The sequence below is a fragment of the Brachionichthys hirsutus genome, chromosome 5 (assembly GCF_040956055.1).
Source record: "Brachionichthys hirsutus isolate HB-005 chromosome 5, CSIRO-AGI_Bhir_v1, whole genome shotgun sequence".
Classification (NCBI taxonomy): domain Eukaryota; kingdom Metazoa; phylum Chordata; class Actinopteri; order Lophiiformes; family Brachionichthyidae; genus Brachionichthys; species Brachionichthys hirsutus.
The window spans coordinates 372193-391114 of NC_090901.1; the positions used below are offsets into that span (position 1 = coordinate 372193).

An 18922-nucleotide genomic window follows, 5' to 3' on the forward strand; every position below is an offset into this window, starting at 1 on the left:
CTAACAGGAAGCAGGCGTCCATCCTGGCACCTGAGCATCCCTGAGATGCTGCAGCCTATCGGAGCGTCGCTCCTGAGCAGGCCCCGCCCTTTACTTCACCTATTTAAAGGTGCGAAGCAATGAAAGAAATTCAGGAAAATGTTAATATCAGAATTCAAGAGGCTTATAGGAGAATATGTGATCAGTGCTATAAAGTGCGGGTACGACGGAAGGCGCGCGCGTCCTTCTCGGCTTGCCGTACCTGACGTCCCCTCTGGGCGGGGCCTGTCGTCCGACGCGCTCCTGAAAGTTTGCGGAAGTTTGTTGACTGGCTGAAGCGCTGCTCGGGAGAAACAAACATTAAACGTCTTCTCAGATGGATCTCCGCGCAGAGAACATCCAGCGGGTTCTCTCCAAGGTTCGTTATTTACCGGCAGTCTAGAGTTTAGAACAACAACAACATCCGATAGCCGGTTATCGATCATCCGATCCGTTTAGTTCAGCAGGCTGAACCGGTTCTGCTGCTTAGGAGGATTTAAGAAACACGGAATGACATCGAACGTGAAGCAGTTTCCTTTAATGTTTCCTTTAATGTTTCCTTTAATCAGCTGCGTCTGGTCGGTGTTTGATGTAAAACTCTCCGGTTACGTTTGGACACTTTTATTGTGTTCCAGGAATCTGCGTGCTAACAATCAAATCAGGATTGATTACGTGTAGTAATCTAGAATAACAATTAAAACGCGAGACATTTATATACTCAGTATATTATATTACACACACCGAATACTGATCTACTCTGGTTGGGCTCTTTGCATCAGTACAAGTTCCATGATGTTGCTCTAGAGGAGCTGGAGAAGATGGACCGCATCTACCCCGGGATGACGGCGTCCACGGCGACCTACAGTGAGGGTTCCTCCAGGATACACGTCTTTGTAGGCCTCCGCACGCATCACGTGGGTCTTTGTAGACCTCCACACGCATCACGTGGGTCTTTGTAGACCTCCGCGCGCATCACGTGGGTCTTTGTAGACCTCCTCACGCATCACGTGGGTCTTTGTAGACCTCCACACGCATCACGTGGGTCTTTGTAGACCTCCGCACGCATCACGTGGGTCTTTGTAGACCTCTGCGCGCATCACGTGGGTCTTTGTAGACCTCCTCACGCATCACGTGGGTCTTTGTAGACCTCCGCACGCATCACGTGGGTCTTTGTAGACCTCCTCACGCATCACGTGGGTCTTTGTAGACCTCCGCACGCATCACGTGGGTCTTTGTAGACCTCCGCACGCATCACGTGGGTCTTTGTAGACCTCCTCACGCATCACGTGGGTCTTTGTAGACCTCCTCACGCATCACGTGGGTCTTTGTAGACCTCCGCACGCATCACGTGGGTCTTTGTAGACCTCACGCATCACGTGGGTCTTTGTAGACCTCCTCATGCATCACGTGGGTCTTTGTAGACCTCCTCACGCATCACGTGGGTCTTTGTAGACCTCCGCACGCATCACGTGGGTCTTTGTAGACCTCCGCACGCATCACGTGGGTCTTTGTAGACCTCCGCGCGCACCACGTGGGTCTTTGTAGACCTCCTCACGCATCACGTGGGTCTTTGTAGACCTCCTCACGCATCACGTGGGTCTTTGTAGACCTCCACGCGCATCACGTGGGTCTTTGTAGACCTCCACGCGCATCACGTGGGTCTTTGTAGACCTCCACGCGCATCACGTGGGTCTTTGTAGACCTCCTCACGCATCACGTGGGTCTTTGTAGACCTCCGCGCGCATCACGTGGGTCTTTGTAGACCTCCTCACGCATCACGTGGGTCTTTGTAGACCTCCTCACGCATCACGTGGGTCTTTGTAGACCTCCGCACGCATCACGTGGGTCTTTGTAGACCTCCGCACGCATCACGTGGGTCTTTGTAGACCTCCGCACGCATCACGTGGGTCTTTGTAGACCTCCACACGCATCACGTGGGTCTTTGTAGACCTCCGCACGCATCACGTGGGTCTTTGTAGACCTCCGCACGCATCACGTGGGTCTTTGTAGACCTCCGCACGCATCACGTGGGTCTTTGTAGACCTCCGCACGCATCACGTGGGTCTTTGTAGACCTCCGCACGCATCACGTGGGTCTTTGTAGACCTCCTCACGCATCACGTGGGTCTTTGTAGACCTCCGCACGCATCACGTGGGTCTTTGTAGACCTCCGCACGCATCACGTGGGTCTTTGTAGACCTCTGCGCGCACCACGTGGGTCTTTGTAGACCTCCGCGCGCATCACGTGGGTCTTTGTAGACCTCCTCACGCATCACGTGGGTCTTTGTAGACCTCCACACGCATCACGTGGGTCTTTGTAGACCTCCACGCGCATCACGTGGGTCTTTGTAGACCTCCACACGCATCACGTGGGTCTTTGTAGACCTCCACACGCATCACGTGGGTCTTTGTAGACCTCCACACGCATCACGTGGGTCTTTGTAGACCTCCACACGCATCACGTGGGTCTTTGTAGACCTCTGCACGCATCACGTGGGTCTTTGTAGACCTCCACACGCATCACGTGGGTCTTTGTAGACCTCCTCACGCATCACGAGTTCCTTGCTAACTCACTGCGTCTGTTTCAGCATTTTCTGACGGCATCCAGAAGGAACTCCTGAAATTACTTGGAAACCTCCCCGTCCAGTTTCAAGGTACGTCTGACCTCTGACCCCCCCAGAAGGGAAGTTATTGATGATGTATTGATTTCACCATCTCTGTCCGAAGGTCGCTCCTACAACTTCCCAATTCAGCTGTGGCTGTTGGACTCCTTCCCCTTCACCCCCCCCATATGCCTCCTGAGGCCGACCTCCGACATGGTCGTCAGAGAGGGCAAGCACGTCGATGCTAGTGGGCGGCTCTTCCTTCCCGGGCTGCACAACTGGGATTATGTAATTGATTCTGGTCGCTGGGCTCTGTGGCGTCCCACCAGCTGACCCTAACCCTAACCACGTTTTTGGGTCAAACAGCCGAAGTCGTCTGTGGTGGGCCTTCTGAATGAAATGACTGCCAAGTTTGAGGAGGAACCTCCATTATCTACAAAGGCCACAGGAGACCAGAAGGACCCTCATGCTCTTCTGTCCTACGTCTCCAAACTGCAGCTCAATGATGGTGCCTCACTTCCATGCAGCGTTGCTGTTGCTAAGCAATAAGTGTGTTATTGCTATTGTGTAATTGTATGATGTTTTAAGATTGACTATATTCCAGGTGCAAGTCGGTATCAAGATAAACCAATCAACAAAGTCTCAGTTATTGGGGGAGGAGATTTAGGAATGGCCTCAGTGATGAGTATTTTATCAAAGGTAATTATATTATTACGTCACGTTTTAATCGATGTCGCGTATTTTGGTGCCTTCACGTTTAAATCCCATATTCTAACAATCTTCTTCCGATTTATATCCAGTGTAAAATAGATAAGCTGGTTTTCATTGATGTTGCTGAGAGTTCCACCAAAGGTGGGGGTACAGATCTGGAGATCTTCAGTCTGCCCAGGGTCGAGTTGTCCAGAGGTACGTAACGTAACATAATGAGTCATTGCTGATGTCAGAGGTACGTAACGTAACATAGTGAGTCATTGCTGATGTCAGAGGTACGTACCGTAACATGAGTCATTGCTGATGTCAGAGGTACGTACCGTAACATGAGTCATTGCTGATGTCAGAGGTACGTACCGTAACATGAGTCATTGCTGATGTCAGAGGTACGTACCGTAACATAATGAGTCATTGCTGATGTCAGAGGTACGTACCGTAACGTAATGAGTCATTGCTGATGTCAGAGGTACGTACCGTAACATAATGAGTCATTGCTGATGTCAGAGGTACGTGCCGTAACATAATGAGTCATTGCTGATGTCAGAGGTACGTAACGTAACATAATGAGTCATTGCTGATGTCAGAGGTACGTACCGTAACATGAGTCATTGCTGATGTCAGAGGTACGTACCGTAACATAATGAGTCATTGCTGATGTCAGAGGTACGTACCGTAACATAATGAGTCATTGCTGATGTCAGAGGTACGTACCGTAACATAATGAGTCATTGCTGATGTCAGAGGTACGTAACGTAACATAATGAGTCATTGCTGATGTCAGAGGTACGTACCGTAACATGAGTCATTGCTGATGTCAGAGGTACGTACCGTAACATAATGAGTCATTGCTGATGTCAGAGGTACGTAACGTAACATAATGAGTCATTGCTGATGTCAGAGGTACGTACCGTAACATGAGTCATTGCTGATGTCAGAGGTACGTACCGTAACATGAGTCATTGCTGATGTCAGAGGTACGTACCGTAACATAATGAGTCATTGCTGATGTCAGAGGTACGTACCGTAACATAATGAGTCATTGCTGATGTCAGAGGTACGTACCGTAACATAATGAGTCATTGCTGATGTCAGAGGTACGTACCGTAACATAATGAGTCATTGCTGATGTCAGAGGTACGTAACATAACATAATGAGTCATTGCTGATGTCAGAGGTACGTACCGTAACATAATGAGTCATTGCTGATGTCAGAGGTACGTACCGTAACATGAGTCATTGCTGATGTCAGAGGTACGTAACATAATGAGTCATTGCTGATGTCAGAGGTACGTACCGTAACATAATGAGTCATTGCTGATGTCAGAGGTACGTAACATAACATAATGAGTCATTGCTGATGTCAGAGGTACGTACCGTAACATAATGAGTCATTGCTGATGTCGCGGTGGCTCATCGCCATGGCAGCAAGCACTGAGGGGACCCGAGCAGGTGCTGCAGCTGACTCCGGTGACTCTTCTCTTAGATCTGTCAGCCTCTGGAGGCTCCAGGGTCGTCGTGGTGACGGCGAATACATGGAGCAGCGAGCAGTCCTACGCAGGCCTGGTTCAGACGAATGTGGAATTGTTCCGAGGAATGATCCAGACTCTGGCTCGCTGCAGCCCGAGCGCCGTGATGCTCATCGCTTCGCAGCCAGGTCGGTGCCCTCGGGGACACGGATTGGTCGTTTCCACGCCGCCGGCTTCAGGCCTTTTGTTTTCCCGGTCCCCTTCCAGTGGACATCATGACGCATGTTGCCTGGAGGCAGAGCGGTCTGTCCCCGACACAGGTGATTGGAGCAGGCTGCAACCTGGACTCGGAGCGACTCAGTCACGCTCTGAACGTTAACCTGAACGCTCCCCAACCATCCTGGGTGATCGGAGAACTTTCAGACAACAAAGGTGAGCCAGAGGTCGTCGGGTCAACATCGGCCTCCAAATCTTTCCTCTCCTATCCTCACCTTCATCCACTCGTCTTTAACTGTCTAGTCCAGCCTCGCTGGATGGTATTTGTATACTTGTACTGCAGCAGCGCTGTACTTCCAGCTTGCGTTTGCTCATTTTGCAGTCGCTGTGATGAGCAGCATCGGGCCGAGCGCCAGCGCCCAACCAGAGATTGCTCCGGCGTCTAATTCTGCCAAACCATTGTTGGACAGGTATGGAAATGGGATCAGAAAATGTAGTACTGCAATATATATATTGGTACATTAGAGCACTCTTCTCTTCCAGAGCATTTGAGATCACAAAGAACCGGGGCCAGCGGTCGTGGTCCGTGGCGCTGTCCGTCGCCGACATCACAAACAGCGTCCTGGCCGATAAGAACAAGTGCCACTCGGTCTCCACGTTGGCCAAGGTGCGTCCCTGACCTGGATTAGAACGACGCCCTGCTTCACCTCAGCTACTTGGGGATGTGGTTTCAGCAAAACAACTTTGATTTGATGCGTCGGTAAAGGTTGACCCTGTTAGGGGGGGGTCGCCGCAGCAAATCACCGTCCTCCCCAACGCCAGCCGCTCTCATGTCAAAGGGACTTAAGTTACACCTGTGTCGTTTGCTCCAGGGCTGGGCCGGCATCGGTGCCGAGGTGTTCCTCAGCGTGCCGTGCGTCATCGGCTCAAACGGCTCCATGCGATTGGCCGGCGTGTCGCTCGGACCAAAGGAAGAGTCCAAACTGAGGGAAAGCGTGGCTTCCCTTTCCACCCTCATGAGTCAGCTGCAGCTATAAGTACAAAGGGAAAATACTCATCTTCAATATGAATATTTGTTTCTGTGATTCTGGAGACTATACATAAAACCATTGTTTAAAGATTATATGAAGAATTGATCATTGTTAACAGGAGTGCTGATGTTTTTTATGGAGTGTAAAAGCCTAATAATGCATATAATCTTAAACCCCAAGTTGATCTGACCTAGAGTCCTCGACCGTTTGCCGTAGATGAAGTACGAGTGAAGGTGCCGCTTTCTTTGTGCTGCTCGTTCAAAGCCCTCTGGAACCCGTTCAAACGACCGGTACCGGTGCAATAAAGACCACGCTATTTTGTGGGTATGTAATAAACTTTCTTTTTTATGAAACTGAAGGGAGTTCAAATACTCAAACTTTGCAGTAAGAATAGCCGATATACTCATGAACACGCCGTGAAACATCCGTTAGCGATATTGATAACTTTGATCTCTTAAAGAGAGTGTACAGTATCTTTGTATTCTTAAATCCAAGTCAACAGACATGCCAAACGTGTAACCACTAGAGGGCGCAACGCCATAAACAAAATGCAAAGCGTTTAGTTGGGTGTCCTGAAATTAAACTGAATATATTCAAGCCTCAATTCACGCTTTGTACACATTATGCTTGATCTATAGATTTGTGACGCAGTTTAGGAATAGATTGAAGCTGAAACTAAACTTAGCAGCGTCTAGCAGATACCTGCCGACCTTCATGGGGCGGACTGATGGCTGCGTTTCAGAGACGACTGAATTCACACCTTGCGGCAGGTCCCCCCCCCCCCCAATCCTGGGGGTTACAACCTTCTGGAGTCTTTACACAATCCGAACGTGAACTACTTTGGTGCAACCTGGTCTGTTATAATCACAGTTACTCGTTCCAGACTGAAGGCGTCGGCTGTGGTTGTTATAGCAACCAGACCTTACTCATGTGTGCGTCGCTCAGTCTCACATTGATGGACCAATGATGAAACACCAGCTGCTGTTTGATCACCTTGTTTCAACGTAAATGTCTCGTTAGCAAATCCGACGTTAACGAGTGAAAATAACCCTCCAACACGGCGACTGGCCTATCCATGAATGAATGAATGATTATCACACAGTCACAATCTTACTGGCTAAAATATTTACTCTTCAAAAAGTCACCGACTTCGGAAGTCGCTGTCCACCTGGGGACATTGTGCAAAAGTCTGGGCTGGAAGGGCCCAACGGCGCCCCGACTGCTGAATGTCCCGAGGGCCTGGGGTGGCTTGGGGGAGACCCCGTGTATAACAGTGGGGCGGGGAAAGCAGAATGGCCCCTGGGGCCCCTGCAGAAGGGCTTCGGGTAACTGGGTGAGGCGGCCCGGCGTGTTCCTGCACAGCTGGCAGCGTAGCATTGGAAGGGGGCGATCGCACCCGCCACACGAGGGCACTCCAGAGCGCACAGGGAGGGAGGAACAGCAGCGGGAGGTCGGGGGTCGTCGTTGGGAGCTTCCTCGGGCGTGGAGCCCAGCGGCCGCTCCAGGTAGCGGTTGTCCTCATCGGCCTCAGAAAGGTTGTCATACTGGGAAGTGTTGGAGGGCCTCCGGTCTCCAGGGTTCACCGGGACGTAGAGGGACACCGGGAATTTGGACGGCTTTGGGACAGGAAGTCTGGACGAGCAGGAGGAGGATGCCACGAAGCCACGGGGAGGGGGAGGGGACGGACAATCCTGCGTCAGGTCAGGAGAGGCGGGTGCTTTTAAAGGCGAGGACGAGCTGGGGGGAGGTGGGCGGCACAGAGTCTCTGGGTCCGTCCCCGGAGACTCCATTTGGTCTCTCTCCTCGGGGTAAAATAACGGCGGCGGCGGCGGCGGCAGTTCTGGAAGGTCCATGATCTCCTCATTCTCCAGGGTCAGAACATCCAAAGCAGGGAGCTCATAGGGAGGGGGCCACTCAAAAGCCTCTGGGTCTCCAGACAGGCCCTCCTGTCCCCCACCCTCGGCCGGACTAATGGCTGAAGGAGAGTTCTTCACATCCCAATGCTGATCTGCCCTTGGTGGTAATGGGGGGGCTCCCTGTGTGTGGATTGAAACGGGTTCAGGTTCAGGTTCAGGGGAAGGGGAAGGGGCCGTCTGCGAGTCCTGGGCCTTTGCAGGAGGAGGGATCTGGTGTCTCGTGGTGCCATAGGATTGGCTGAAGGGCCGTAGAGTCATTCCGACCTCTGACCTCTCTCGGCCCAGAGGCTTCCTTGGCAGCTCCTCTGACTTGGCTGACAGAAAGATGGAGAATTCATGAACAACGGAAAAATGAAAGATGAACGAGACAAAGGGGGTGAATGAACAGAAGAACACATCTGGACCTGGAGAGGGCTGGTCCAGCTTTCTGCTGCGTAGCTCAGACATGGCAGCCCGTAAGTGTTCAACCACCTCGTCGTCGGGCAGGAAGAAAGACACAGCCAGCTGCTCCTGCAGGAACTCCCTCAGCTCCTCCAACTGAAGCTTCTGCATGCGCTCTGCCGTGCACGCAGAAGACACAAAGAAGAAGAAGAAGCGAGATGAACTCGTGGGTCACACCACGGTGAACCTTAAATCAGGAGACGACGTAAGGCAAGGTAAACGGCCGGAGCCTTGCTCCCACAGGCATCCAATAGCAAGTCAGCTTTGATTCTTCTCCACAGCAACCGTCCACCTGCATTATGCAGGACATCCAGTCAGGAAGCAGCCGAGCGAGAAGCAGGTGATCATCCCCATAGCAACGCTTAACTGGGACGGCAGCAGCTACCTGAGGTCGCCGTTCGTCAGGTATTCGTCTCTGACTCACTCTTGTGCAGCCTGAAGGTTGTGTACGCCATCGCAGTCAGCACCTTCTCTCCCTCCAGCATGTAGATGTCCCATAAACGCAGGGTGAGGGTGAACGGGGTCTGTGACGAGAGACACCGAGTGAAGGTGAGGAAAGCGTCCCAGGTGTTTGGAAAACGCATCCGAGTACAAATACTCACTCTGTCTATGAAGCACTGCAGGAACCATTTGGTGATATAAATCCCCGACAACATCTGCTCTTTGTCCTGAGAGGCAACGATTCATCAGATAATGAGCTAAATGAATTAACCAGTCTAACGACGGGTTAGGGTCAGGGTCTAAAGACGCGCTCTAACGACGCGCTCTAGAGACGCGCTCTAACGACGCGCTCTAAAGACGCGCTCTAGAGACGCGCTCTAGAGACGCGCTCTAACGACGCGCTCTAGAGACGCGCTCTAACGACGCGCTCTAAAGACGCGCTCTAGAGACGCGCTCTAACGACGCGCTCTAGAGACGCGCTCTAACGACGCGCTCTAACGACGCGCTCTAACGACGCGCTCTAACGACGCGCTCTAACGACGCGCTCTAAAGACGCGCTCTAGAGACGCGCTCTAACGACGCGCTCTAGAGACGCGCTCTAACGACGCGCTCTAAAGACGCGCTCTAGAGACGCGCTCTAACGACGCGCTCTAAAGACGCGCTCTAACGACGCGCTCTAACGACGCGCTCTAACGACGCGCTCTAAAGACGCGCTCTAACGACGCGCTCTAATGACGCGCTCTAGCGACGCGCTCTAAAGACGCGCTCTAGCGACGCGCTCTAAAGACGCGCTCTAAAGACGCGCTCTAGAGACGCGCTCTAACGACGCGCTCTAGAGACGCGCTCTAACGACGCGCTCTAAAGACGCGCTCTAGAGACGCGCTCTAACGACGCGCTCTAAAGACGCGCTCTAACGACGCGCTCTAACGACGCGCTCTAACGACGCGCTCTAAAGACGCGCTCTAACGACGCGCTCTAATGACGCGCTCTAGCGACGCGCTCTAGCGACGCGCTCTAAAGACGCGCTCTAAAGACGCGCTCTAAAGACGCGCTCTAAAGACGCGCTCTAGCGACGCGCTCTAGCGACGCGCTCTAACGACGCGCTCTAGAGACGCGCTCTAGAGACGCGCTCTAGAGACGCGCTCTAGAGACGCGCTCTAGAGACGCGCTCTAGAGACGCGCTCTAGAGACGCGCTCTAGAGACGCGCTCTAGAGACGCGCTCTAGAGACGCGCTCTAACGACGCGCTCTAAAGACGCGCTCTAACGACGCGCTCTAACGACGCGCTCTAACGACGCGCTCTAAAGACGCGCTCTAAAGACGCGCTCTAACGACGCGCTCTAACGACGCGCTCTAACGACGCGCTCTAACGACGCGCTCTAACGACGCGCTCTAACGACGCGCTCTAACGACGCGCTCTAACGACGCGCTCTAACGACGCGCTCTAACGACGCGCTCTAACGACGCGCTCTAACGACGCGCTCTAACGACGCGCTCTAGAGACGCGCTCTAACGACGCGCTCTAACGACGCGCTCTAAAGACGCGCTCTAACGACGCGCTCTAACGACGCGCTCTACCTCACCAGGTGTTTCTTCAACTTTGGCAGCATTTTGGAGAGGACCAGCTCGTGGTGGGCCTGGAAACGCAGCAGCTTGGGGAATTCTGGAATAAAGAATCCTAGCAGGGTGAAAGAAGTTCATTAGCAAGTCATAAATGTGATGGTAGAGACATATTTACTCAAGTCGAATCCCTTTAAAGAGTTCATCAAGGGCAATGAAATAAACAAACCAGATGGAAAAGGTGCTTTCACTGAAATGGTTGAGGTTGTGGTTTTAAGCAGCAACAAGGTCTGCAGACTTGTGTAGAAGCAGTGTTGCATAACATGTGTTAAAACCAACCTCCTCCTTTTCCTAGCTTAGCAGGTTATTTAAATCGTACCCGGAGACCTGACGCACTAATCAGCTTGTGTTTTGCGTGTCTGTCTCACCGTGCATGGCGTGCTTGCTGTTGGTGAGGAGCTGAGCCAGAGCCCAGAAGGCATCTTCTTCATTCAGGTACATGAGCAGCATGGCAGCTATCTGACTCATCCCTTGGCAGTAGCTCACCTCCTGCAGACACAAAGAATAGACACGTTATTCCTTATTCAACAGAGCGCACACACACGACTAAATACACTGCTGAGGTTGTAAACACGCTACCAAAGGCCGTCCGCATGTTTAACATGCATACATGTCACGTCTTCAGCTGGAACCACGAGCAACCATTTCCAATGAAAGCATCACTCCAGTCAGGAACAGACACCAATCCTGGCACGCACTCTTTTCCATATTAGCGCTAACATGCTAGAAATTAGCACTCAAAAGTATCCTTTCAAGGAAATACAGTTAATATAGTTGGGGTTACACTGCTACACGGTCCTCTCTACAATCACAAAGGAAAAATACCCCCCCCCCCCCCCCCCCCCCTCCATTTCCTACTGACCCAGTTTCGTCTGAGCAGTGTGAGAGAGAAAACGGAACAGCACAGTTCCATTTCCTCTGGCTCCGGTAGCAACCACAGACGTGTAACACTCACAGAAAGGTCACGTGCGCTGCTGTATCAGGTCAAAGTGCAGGCTGTACGCAGGCAGGACTTACCGTGTTGTAGACGGAGTACGCTGCTAGCACGTGAAACAGTGCCTGCTGCCTGGACAGGGAACAGAGAAACCACAGTTGCTTAGCAACAATAAACCAAACAGACAACGTGCTCAGCCACGGACTATAATGAAGCGAAAGCTCATCCTGATTATAAAGCAATCGACCTGAAAACAGATTCATAACATCTGCAAACACATCTGGGGGAGGCTGACGAAGCCCGACGTCACGGCGCCCCCTGGTGGTGTCCGTAAATCTGTGTGGGTGGACTGTCCGTCCTCCCACCGGCCCATTTGTGCATCTTAAATGACGTTTCTATGGCCTACGGTGTGAGCTCTGCAGTCTGTGTGTGTGAGAATGTGCCCCCCCACCCCCCCCCCCAGAGTTAACACGCAGCGACGGAAACAGGAAATGGACCTAAAATAGCTGTCAGGTTGCCGAGGAGACCAGGGCAGGGGAGGAGTGGGCAGCCGGGCAGGATGGAGCAGAGCTGTGGTTTGTTTGGGAGGAAAGAGGCGAGCGCTCACTCAGGAGTTTACCTGACAAGAACGCACCTGTCCTGATTCAAACCGGTTCCGCTCAAAGCATCGCGTTTATGTGTGCATTAAATAGGCGTGGTCTCTCTGATCAGGTCAACACACATTTCTGTCTGAATGCCGTTTCCTGTGGGGCTTTGAGCTCTGACAGGAAGGCTAATAGAACAGAGGAGGAAACCACCGTGTGTGCGTGTGTGTGTGTGTGTGTGTGCGTGCGCCTCAAGGTAACACCCTGTAAGATCGACAACACAAAACAAGAAGTCGTCCCACATCCGCATGCTGCTGAACGCTCTGAGGAGCATTCACACGACACCAGCTGTTAATGTTTACATGCTGCAGAACGCTGAGGAGCATTCACACGACCCAACCAGAGTCCACGTTTAGCGTTTCTGCAGCACCAGCTGTTAATGTTTACATGCTGCAGAACGCTCTGAGGAGCATTCACACGACCCAACCAGAGTCCACGTTTAGCGTTTCTGCAGCACCAGCTGTTAATGTTTACATGCTGCAGAACGCTGAGGAGCATTCACACGACCCAACCAGAGTCCACGTTTAGCGTTTCTGCAGCACCAGCTGTTAATGTTTACATGCTGCTGAACGCCGAGGAGCATTCACACGACCCAACCAGAGTCCACGTTTAGCGTTTCTGCAGCACCAGCTGTTAATGTTTACATGCTGCAGAACGCCGAGGAGCATTCACACGACCGTCGTTAACTCACTTGACACCGAAGCGATCCATGAACATGATGTGGTTCCTGAACGTTCTGTTGACGTCGAGGTCTATCTGTTTGATCTCTGTGGAGAAGACGCGGGCCTGCTGCTTCATTTTCTGAAGGACAGGAAGAGGACAAACACGCGCTGAAGCTCTCTGACCGCCGGCGTGTATTTATATATATATATAGAGGAACCGCTGCGTTACCTCGTACTTTCCTTTGTTATCTCGTTTCACTTTCTCTATGTCCAACAGCAAGGACCAGGCCTGCCCTCTGAGCTGCAGCGGGACGCCTTTATAAACACGCTTCACCAGCTGAAACACGTGAAACACGTGAGACACGTGAAACAGAGCTGCTGTACCCTCCAGCCCTGATGTTAGATCACGCTTGAGAGAAGAAGCCACCTTTTCACAGTTCCTGTACTTGGGCCAGTTCTTGACCATCTTCAGCCACTTCTCGACTCGCTCGATCTCGTGCTGCTTTTGCTGAGGAGGGCAAAGACGGAGACGCGTGAAAGGACGCAAACAGGTGACCGTTTGGACTAAAGCTTCTCACCTTCTCTTCGAGCACACTGGGTGTTGGCAGCTCTTCCTCGCTGGAGCAGAAACGAAGAAACGCACAAGACGTGTAAGAAACAGGAATATTGATGTGATCAGTGAAGATCTGGTAAACATCTTAAAGCAAGAATAAAGGAATAAAGGTGAGGAGCGTGGAGGAAACCTACATTTCTGCTCACTGCGAGGAAGCTTTTATCGCTTCGACTTGAGTAACTTACTGCAGAAAGCCGAAACGGTCCGTGACCTTGTAGACGCTGTAGTCAGCATCCTCCCACGGGTCAAGGGTGACGCCCTCCTGCCTGCCCTGAAACACCCAAACACCAGAGCCCCATTAGAGCAGACCGTATGCAGAGCGAGACAAACGAACTCAATATCCTTTGAGTCTTTTTCACATTTGATCATACCTTGTCGTATTTATTAATGATTTCAGCACGCTCCTCTGCTATCAGTGTGTCTATGTCCTTCTTCATGCCCAAATCTGGAAGGATAGATGAACAATCACCAAGAGTGGAATAAACCATTTCAATGCCAGCAAGCACCAACATGGATAAGAATCGATGCATCTATTGATGAGGTCAGAGCTGAGCGTCACCAGCCAGAGAAAGGCCCGTGGGTACTGTGTGACTGTACTTGTACTGTAATACATGCTACTGTGTGACTGTACTTGTACTGTAATACATGCTACTGTGTGACTGTACTTGTACTGTAATACATGCTACTGTGTGACTGTACTTGTACTGTAATGCATGCTACTGTGTGACTGTACTTGTACTGTAATACATGCTACTGTGTGACTGTACTTGTACTGTAATGCATGCTACTGTGTGACTGTACTTGTACTGTAATGCATGCTACTGTGTGACTGTACTTGTACTGTAATACATGCTACTGTGTGACTGTACTTGTACTGTAATACATGCTACTGTGTGACTGTACTTGTACTGTAGTACATGCTACTGTGTGACTGTACTTGTACTGTAATACATGCTACTGTGTGACTGTACTGAATTTCCCCGTGACTTAGAGCCACAGAGAGAAATGTGTGTCCTGTAAACTAAGAATAAAAAGAAAACAAACAATCAGAGGGGACATTCCAAGATGGCTCAATGTAGCCTTTAGGAACGCAGAATTACTCTCGAGGATAGCTTCTCGGGCTACTTCCAGCCTGCAATCTCAGTACAGGCTTGACCTCGGGGGGGGGGGGGGGGGGGGTTTCGGGATTCGGGTCAGGGGCCAGATGTGGACGTTCCTAGCATCTGGGTAGAGGAGGAGTGCCCCCCTCCCTCACCGTTTGCTCTTCCGGTAGGACCGTGTCCGTTCCCAGCGAGAGACGCGGAAACGAGAAGCCCTGAGAATAAGTGTGAAGAACAAAGGCAGACGGAGAGCCGTTCTGAGGCGAGGAACGTGAACGCGTCGCCGCCGCTGCTTACCTTCGGGGGTAACGCCCCTTCTGCTGCGCGGCGCCGAAAAACCAAAGCCACAATCAAACGCAGCCGCCGGCTTGAGCAGTCGGGCCTGACTGCCGAGTCCCGACGAGCTTCGCCGACGCTAATGTCGTCGTTCGTAAAACGCCCCCACCTCACGCCCCGCCCCCCCGCCTCGCGCCCAGCCCCCCCGCCTCGCGCCCAGCCCCCCCGCCTCGCGCCCAGCCCCCCCGCCTCGCGCCCAGCCTCGCAGCTGTCTTGGCTGGGCGGTACGGCACGTCATTGACAGCAGTACGCACGCGCTCGAGCAGAAGAGAGAAGACAGCCGCGCGCCTCAACCTGGATGAAAGTTTTTATTTACATCGAGTGACTTAATTAAGAGACGGTAAGGAGGTCTAAGTTAAGATATTAAAGTTCTAACAATGCAAATGTTCCCTTTCATCTTTATTCTGCCCAAATTCCTGAAACTATGGTTTAGCTAGCTGGTTGTACAAACCATAGGTAAACATCGTTCTAAATAACGCCATGGTTGCTAGGCTTCAGTGGCTAGCATAAAGGTTGCTAGGCTTCAGTGGCTAGCATAAAGGTTGCTAGGCTTCAGTAACTACTAGCATAAAGGTTGCTAGGCTTCAGTGGCTAGCATAAAGGTTGCTAGGCTTCAGTAACTACTAGCATAAAGGTTGCTAGGCTTCAGTGGCTAGCATAAAGGTTGCTAGGCTTCAGTAACTAGCATAAAGGTTGCGAGGCTTCAGTAACTACTAGCATAAAGGTTGCGAGGCTTCAGTAACTACTAGCATAAAGGTTGCGAGGCTTCAGTAACTAGCATAAAGGTTGCTAGGCTTCAGTAACTAGCATAAAGGTTGCGAGGCTTCATTAACTTGCATAAAGGTTGCTAGGCTTCAGTGGCTAGCATAAAGGTTGCTAGGCTTCAGTGGCTAGCATAAAGGTTGCTAGGCTTCAGTGGCTAGCATAAAGGTTGCTAGGCTTCAGTAACTAGCATAAAGGTTGCGAGGCTTCAGTAACTACTAGCATAAAGGTTGCGAGGCTTCAGTAACTTGCATGAAGGTTGCTAGGCTTCAGTAACTACTAGCATAAAGGTTGCGAGGCTTCAGTGGCCAGCATAAAGGTTGCGAGGCTTCAGTAACTACTAGCATAAAGGTTGCTAGGCTTCAGTAACTACTAGCATAAAGGTTGCGAGGCTTCAGTAACTACTAGCATAAAGGTTGCTAGGCTTCAGTAACTACTAGCATAAAGGTTGCTAGGCTTCAGTGGCTAGCATAAAGGTTGCGAGGCTTCAGTAACTACTAGCATAAAGGTTGCGAGGCTTCAGTAACTACTAGCATAAAGGTTGCTAGGCTTCAGTAACTAGCATAAAGGTTGCGAGGCTTCAGTAACTTGCATGAAGGTTGCTAGGCTTCAGTAACTAGCATAAAGGTTGCTAGGCTTCAGTAACTAGCATAAAGGTTGCGAGGCTTCAGTAACTTGCATGAAGGTTGCGAGGCTTCAGTAACTAGCATAAAGGTTGCTAGGCTTCAGTAACTAGCATAAAGGTTGCGAGGCTTCAGTAACTTGCATGAAGGTTGCTAGGCTTCAGTAACTAGCATAAAGGTTGCGAGGCTTCAGTAACTTGCATGAAGGTTGCTAGGCTTCAGTAACTAGCATAAAGGTTGCTAGGCTTCAGTAACTAGCATAAAGGTTGCGAGGCTTCAGTAACTAGCATAAAGGTTGCTAGGCTTCAGTAACTAGCATAAAGGTTGCGAGGCTTCAGTAACTTGCATGAAGGTTGCTAGGCTTCAGTAACTAGCATAAAGGTTGCTAGGCTTCAGTGGCTAGCATAAAGGTTGCGAGGCTTCAGTAACTACTAGCATAAAGGTTGCGAGGCTTCAGTAACTAGCATAAAGGTTGCGAGGCTTCAGTAACTTGCATGAAGGTTGCTAGGCTTCAGTAACTACTAGCATAAAGGTTGCTAGGCATCAGTAACTAGCATAAAGGTTGCTAGGCTTCAGTAACTAGCATAAAGGTTGCTAGGCTTCAGTAACTACTAGCATAAAGGTTGCGAGGCTTCAGTAACTTGCATGAAGGTTGCTAGGCTTCAGTAACTAGCATAAAGGTTGCTAGGCTTCAGTGGCTAGCATAAAGGTTGCGAGGCTTCAGTAACTTGCATGAAGGTTGCTAGGCTTCAGTAACTAGCATAAAGGTTGCTAGGCTTAATGTAAGTTTTCGTCTTACATTTAATAGTCGGGTAGCAAGTTTTGGGATTGATAAGTCTTTTTGATTTATTGTTATTTTGCATCTGTGGTGTAATTTATTTTTATTTTATAGTTATTTTGCATCAATTGGGTAATTTAATATTAGTTATATTGGTATTGTTAAATGCCGATGATTTATGTACGGAGGACTTTCAACAGGTCTCTGATTGGCTGTCCTGTTGCGCTCTCTGTTGGACAAACGCTAGAAATATGGGTCGTTATCAGAACCTCCACGAAGTTCTGTAATCGCCGGCGTGGGTTTGTTTGTCCGTTTGTCTGACTGTTAGCAAAATAACTCAAAGTTAGACGGACTGTGATTATTCTTTTGGAAATGTTACATTGGACAGATTTAATGTTGGTGATGATTCAGAGATCCTGGATTATGGATCACTTTTACATTTTTATTCATCAATGGAGCTTCAAAATTTGTTCCTCAATATCTCAGTTGATTATTGACCGATGTTTATGGAATTTGACAGTCATGTAGGGTGAGGATCTCTATTTTACCACCAAATTTAATGTGGATCTGATCCAGAATGTCAGGAAGAAAAAAAAAATTAACATTGAAAACTCCATTTTACGGATGATTTTATGGGGATTGGTTTAACGTGAAACAATTTAGACCAATGAGAATGCTTGTATCATCTCACTTCACAAAACCACAAAGAAGGCAGTGCAAACGTTTGCAGAACTTCCTGTAAAGAGGAAGCTGCCAAACTAGAAGTACTAATTATAAATTGTGTCTATGAATATAACCTATAGCTAGAAAACAATTATTAAACTGAAGAGAGATGTAATCTTCTCAGAAGCCTTCTTATGAGAATAAGTGAAAATTTGAAAGTGTAAAATAAGTTGTCTCTTTTAAGTCCATGTATTCTGTTTTTCTTATCAATAATTTAACTAAAAATCGGTTTTAAATTGCACTTAAAAAACCTTTCCTGTTGCTATCCCTGAGCTTTTCATTTCTATTTTGTGTAATGTGACATTTTGTAAAATAAATTGTTTGAATAGGTTTCTCCATCGTCCTGGCTCCTATTGGGCTGAAATGATTGTAAAGACGTACCGATCACACTGCCCCCGTCTGTCACACAAGAGTCCTGAGGGGGGCGCTGTTTCTCCCAGCACGCAGGCTTTGTCTCAGTCTGCTCATTCATCCAGCGTGTGCGGCGGGCACAGCTCGGAGCGTGTCACTAAATCCGCTCTCTCCGACTGATCAAAGGCTTGGTGAGAAATATGTCTCCGTTTTTGTGTAGTCTCGACACGGTAGTTGTGGGCGGGGCTTTCGAAGGAGAAACCGACCTGAACGCGCAAAGCAATTGTGTGAGCGACATTCTGCGCAGCTGACGTTTCTGTCGTTGTTTCCTTGTTGGTTCACAGCTGCGCTGCGTTTACGCGGACAGGACGGCTTGTGTGTGGCCAGCTTTATTCCGGAAGGTCCAGGTTTAATCCGGAATAACGCTGTCTGCAGCACTTGGTATTCAACGGTGCGTTCTGTCATTTGAATGCGTTAAGATTGAAGTTGTGACTTTATTTTTGGACTCGTGTTGTTTGCGGCCGGAATGTTCCAACAAAGGTCATTGATTGATAAGGGAGACGGCAGTTCTGCTTTGATATCATCGATTTATAGCCACATTATCAGCAAGCACGTGGTAACGCGTCTGAAGCTGGTGTGTGTCAGTAGCTGGAGGGATAGCTGGTGTACCTGCCAGTGAAGGTCGGTGCGACCTTAAAGCCCAGGTAGCACACCTTGAACATGTAAATAAGCACGGGGGGGCGCTAGTGACCCACATTCTCACAGACCATGTGGGTGGAATTCATGACGGTACAATAGAGATGATGTAACCTCCTTATCCTGTCACATGTGTACGTCATGATTCACGCATGTACTTAAACTGCATTGACGGGGCGTTTGCTGTGCGCGTTTAAGACTTGACGTAAATTCGGGTTGGATTGGAACCGTGCTTACAT

General features: G+C 50.0%; 2 protein-coding genes across 2 annotated transcripts; one reads left to right on the forward strand and one right to left on the reverse strand.

The window, feature by feature from the left end:
* The first annotated feature begins 71 nt into the window (after positions 1 to 71).
* Positions 72 to 7107, forward strand: uevld (UEV and lactate/malate dehyrogenase domains). The gene is made up of 12 exons (XM_068739212.1): positions 72 to 397; positions 798 to 882; positions 2606 to 2671; positions 2745 to 2908; positions 2987 to 3128; positions 3225 to 3319; positions 3421 to 3526; positions 4815 to 4985; positions 5065 to 5229; positions 5396 to 5483; positions 5557 to 5680; positions 5886 to 7107. The coding sequence occupies exons 1-12, from the start codon at positions 356 to 358 to the stop codon at positions 6048 to 6050; spliced, it is 1413 nt and encodes a 470-aa protein (XP_068595313.1). The 5' UTR covers positions 72 to 355; the 3' UTR covers positions 6051 to 7107.
* Positions 7108 to 7177: 70 nt separating this feature from the next.
* si:dkeyp-19e1.3 (USP6 N-terminal-like protein) lies at positions 7178 to 14072 on the reverse strand. The gene is made up of 13 exons (XM_068739854.1): positions 13686 to 14072; positions 13500 to 13585; positions 13280 to 13319; positions 13129 to 13209; positions 12931 to 13038; positions 12731 to 12840; positions 11479 to 11527; positions 10830 to 10950; positions 10425 to 10519; positions 9004 to 9069; positions 8826 to 8925; positions 8365 to 8517; positions 7178 to 8274 (listed from the first exon to the last, which is right to left on the reverse strand). The coding sequence occupies exons 1-13, from the start codon at positions 13842 to 13844 to the stop codon at positions 7178 to 7180; spliced, it is 2265 nt and encodes a 754-aa protein (XP_068595955.1). The 5' UTR covers positions 13845 to 14072.
* Between the last annotated feature and the right edge of the window lie 4850 nt (positions 14073 to 18922).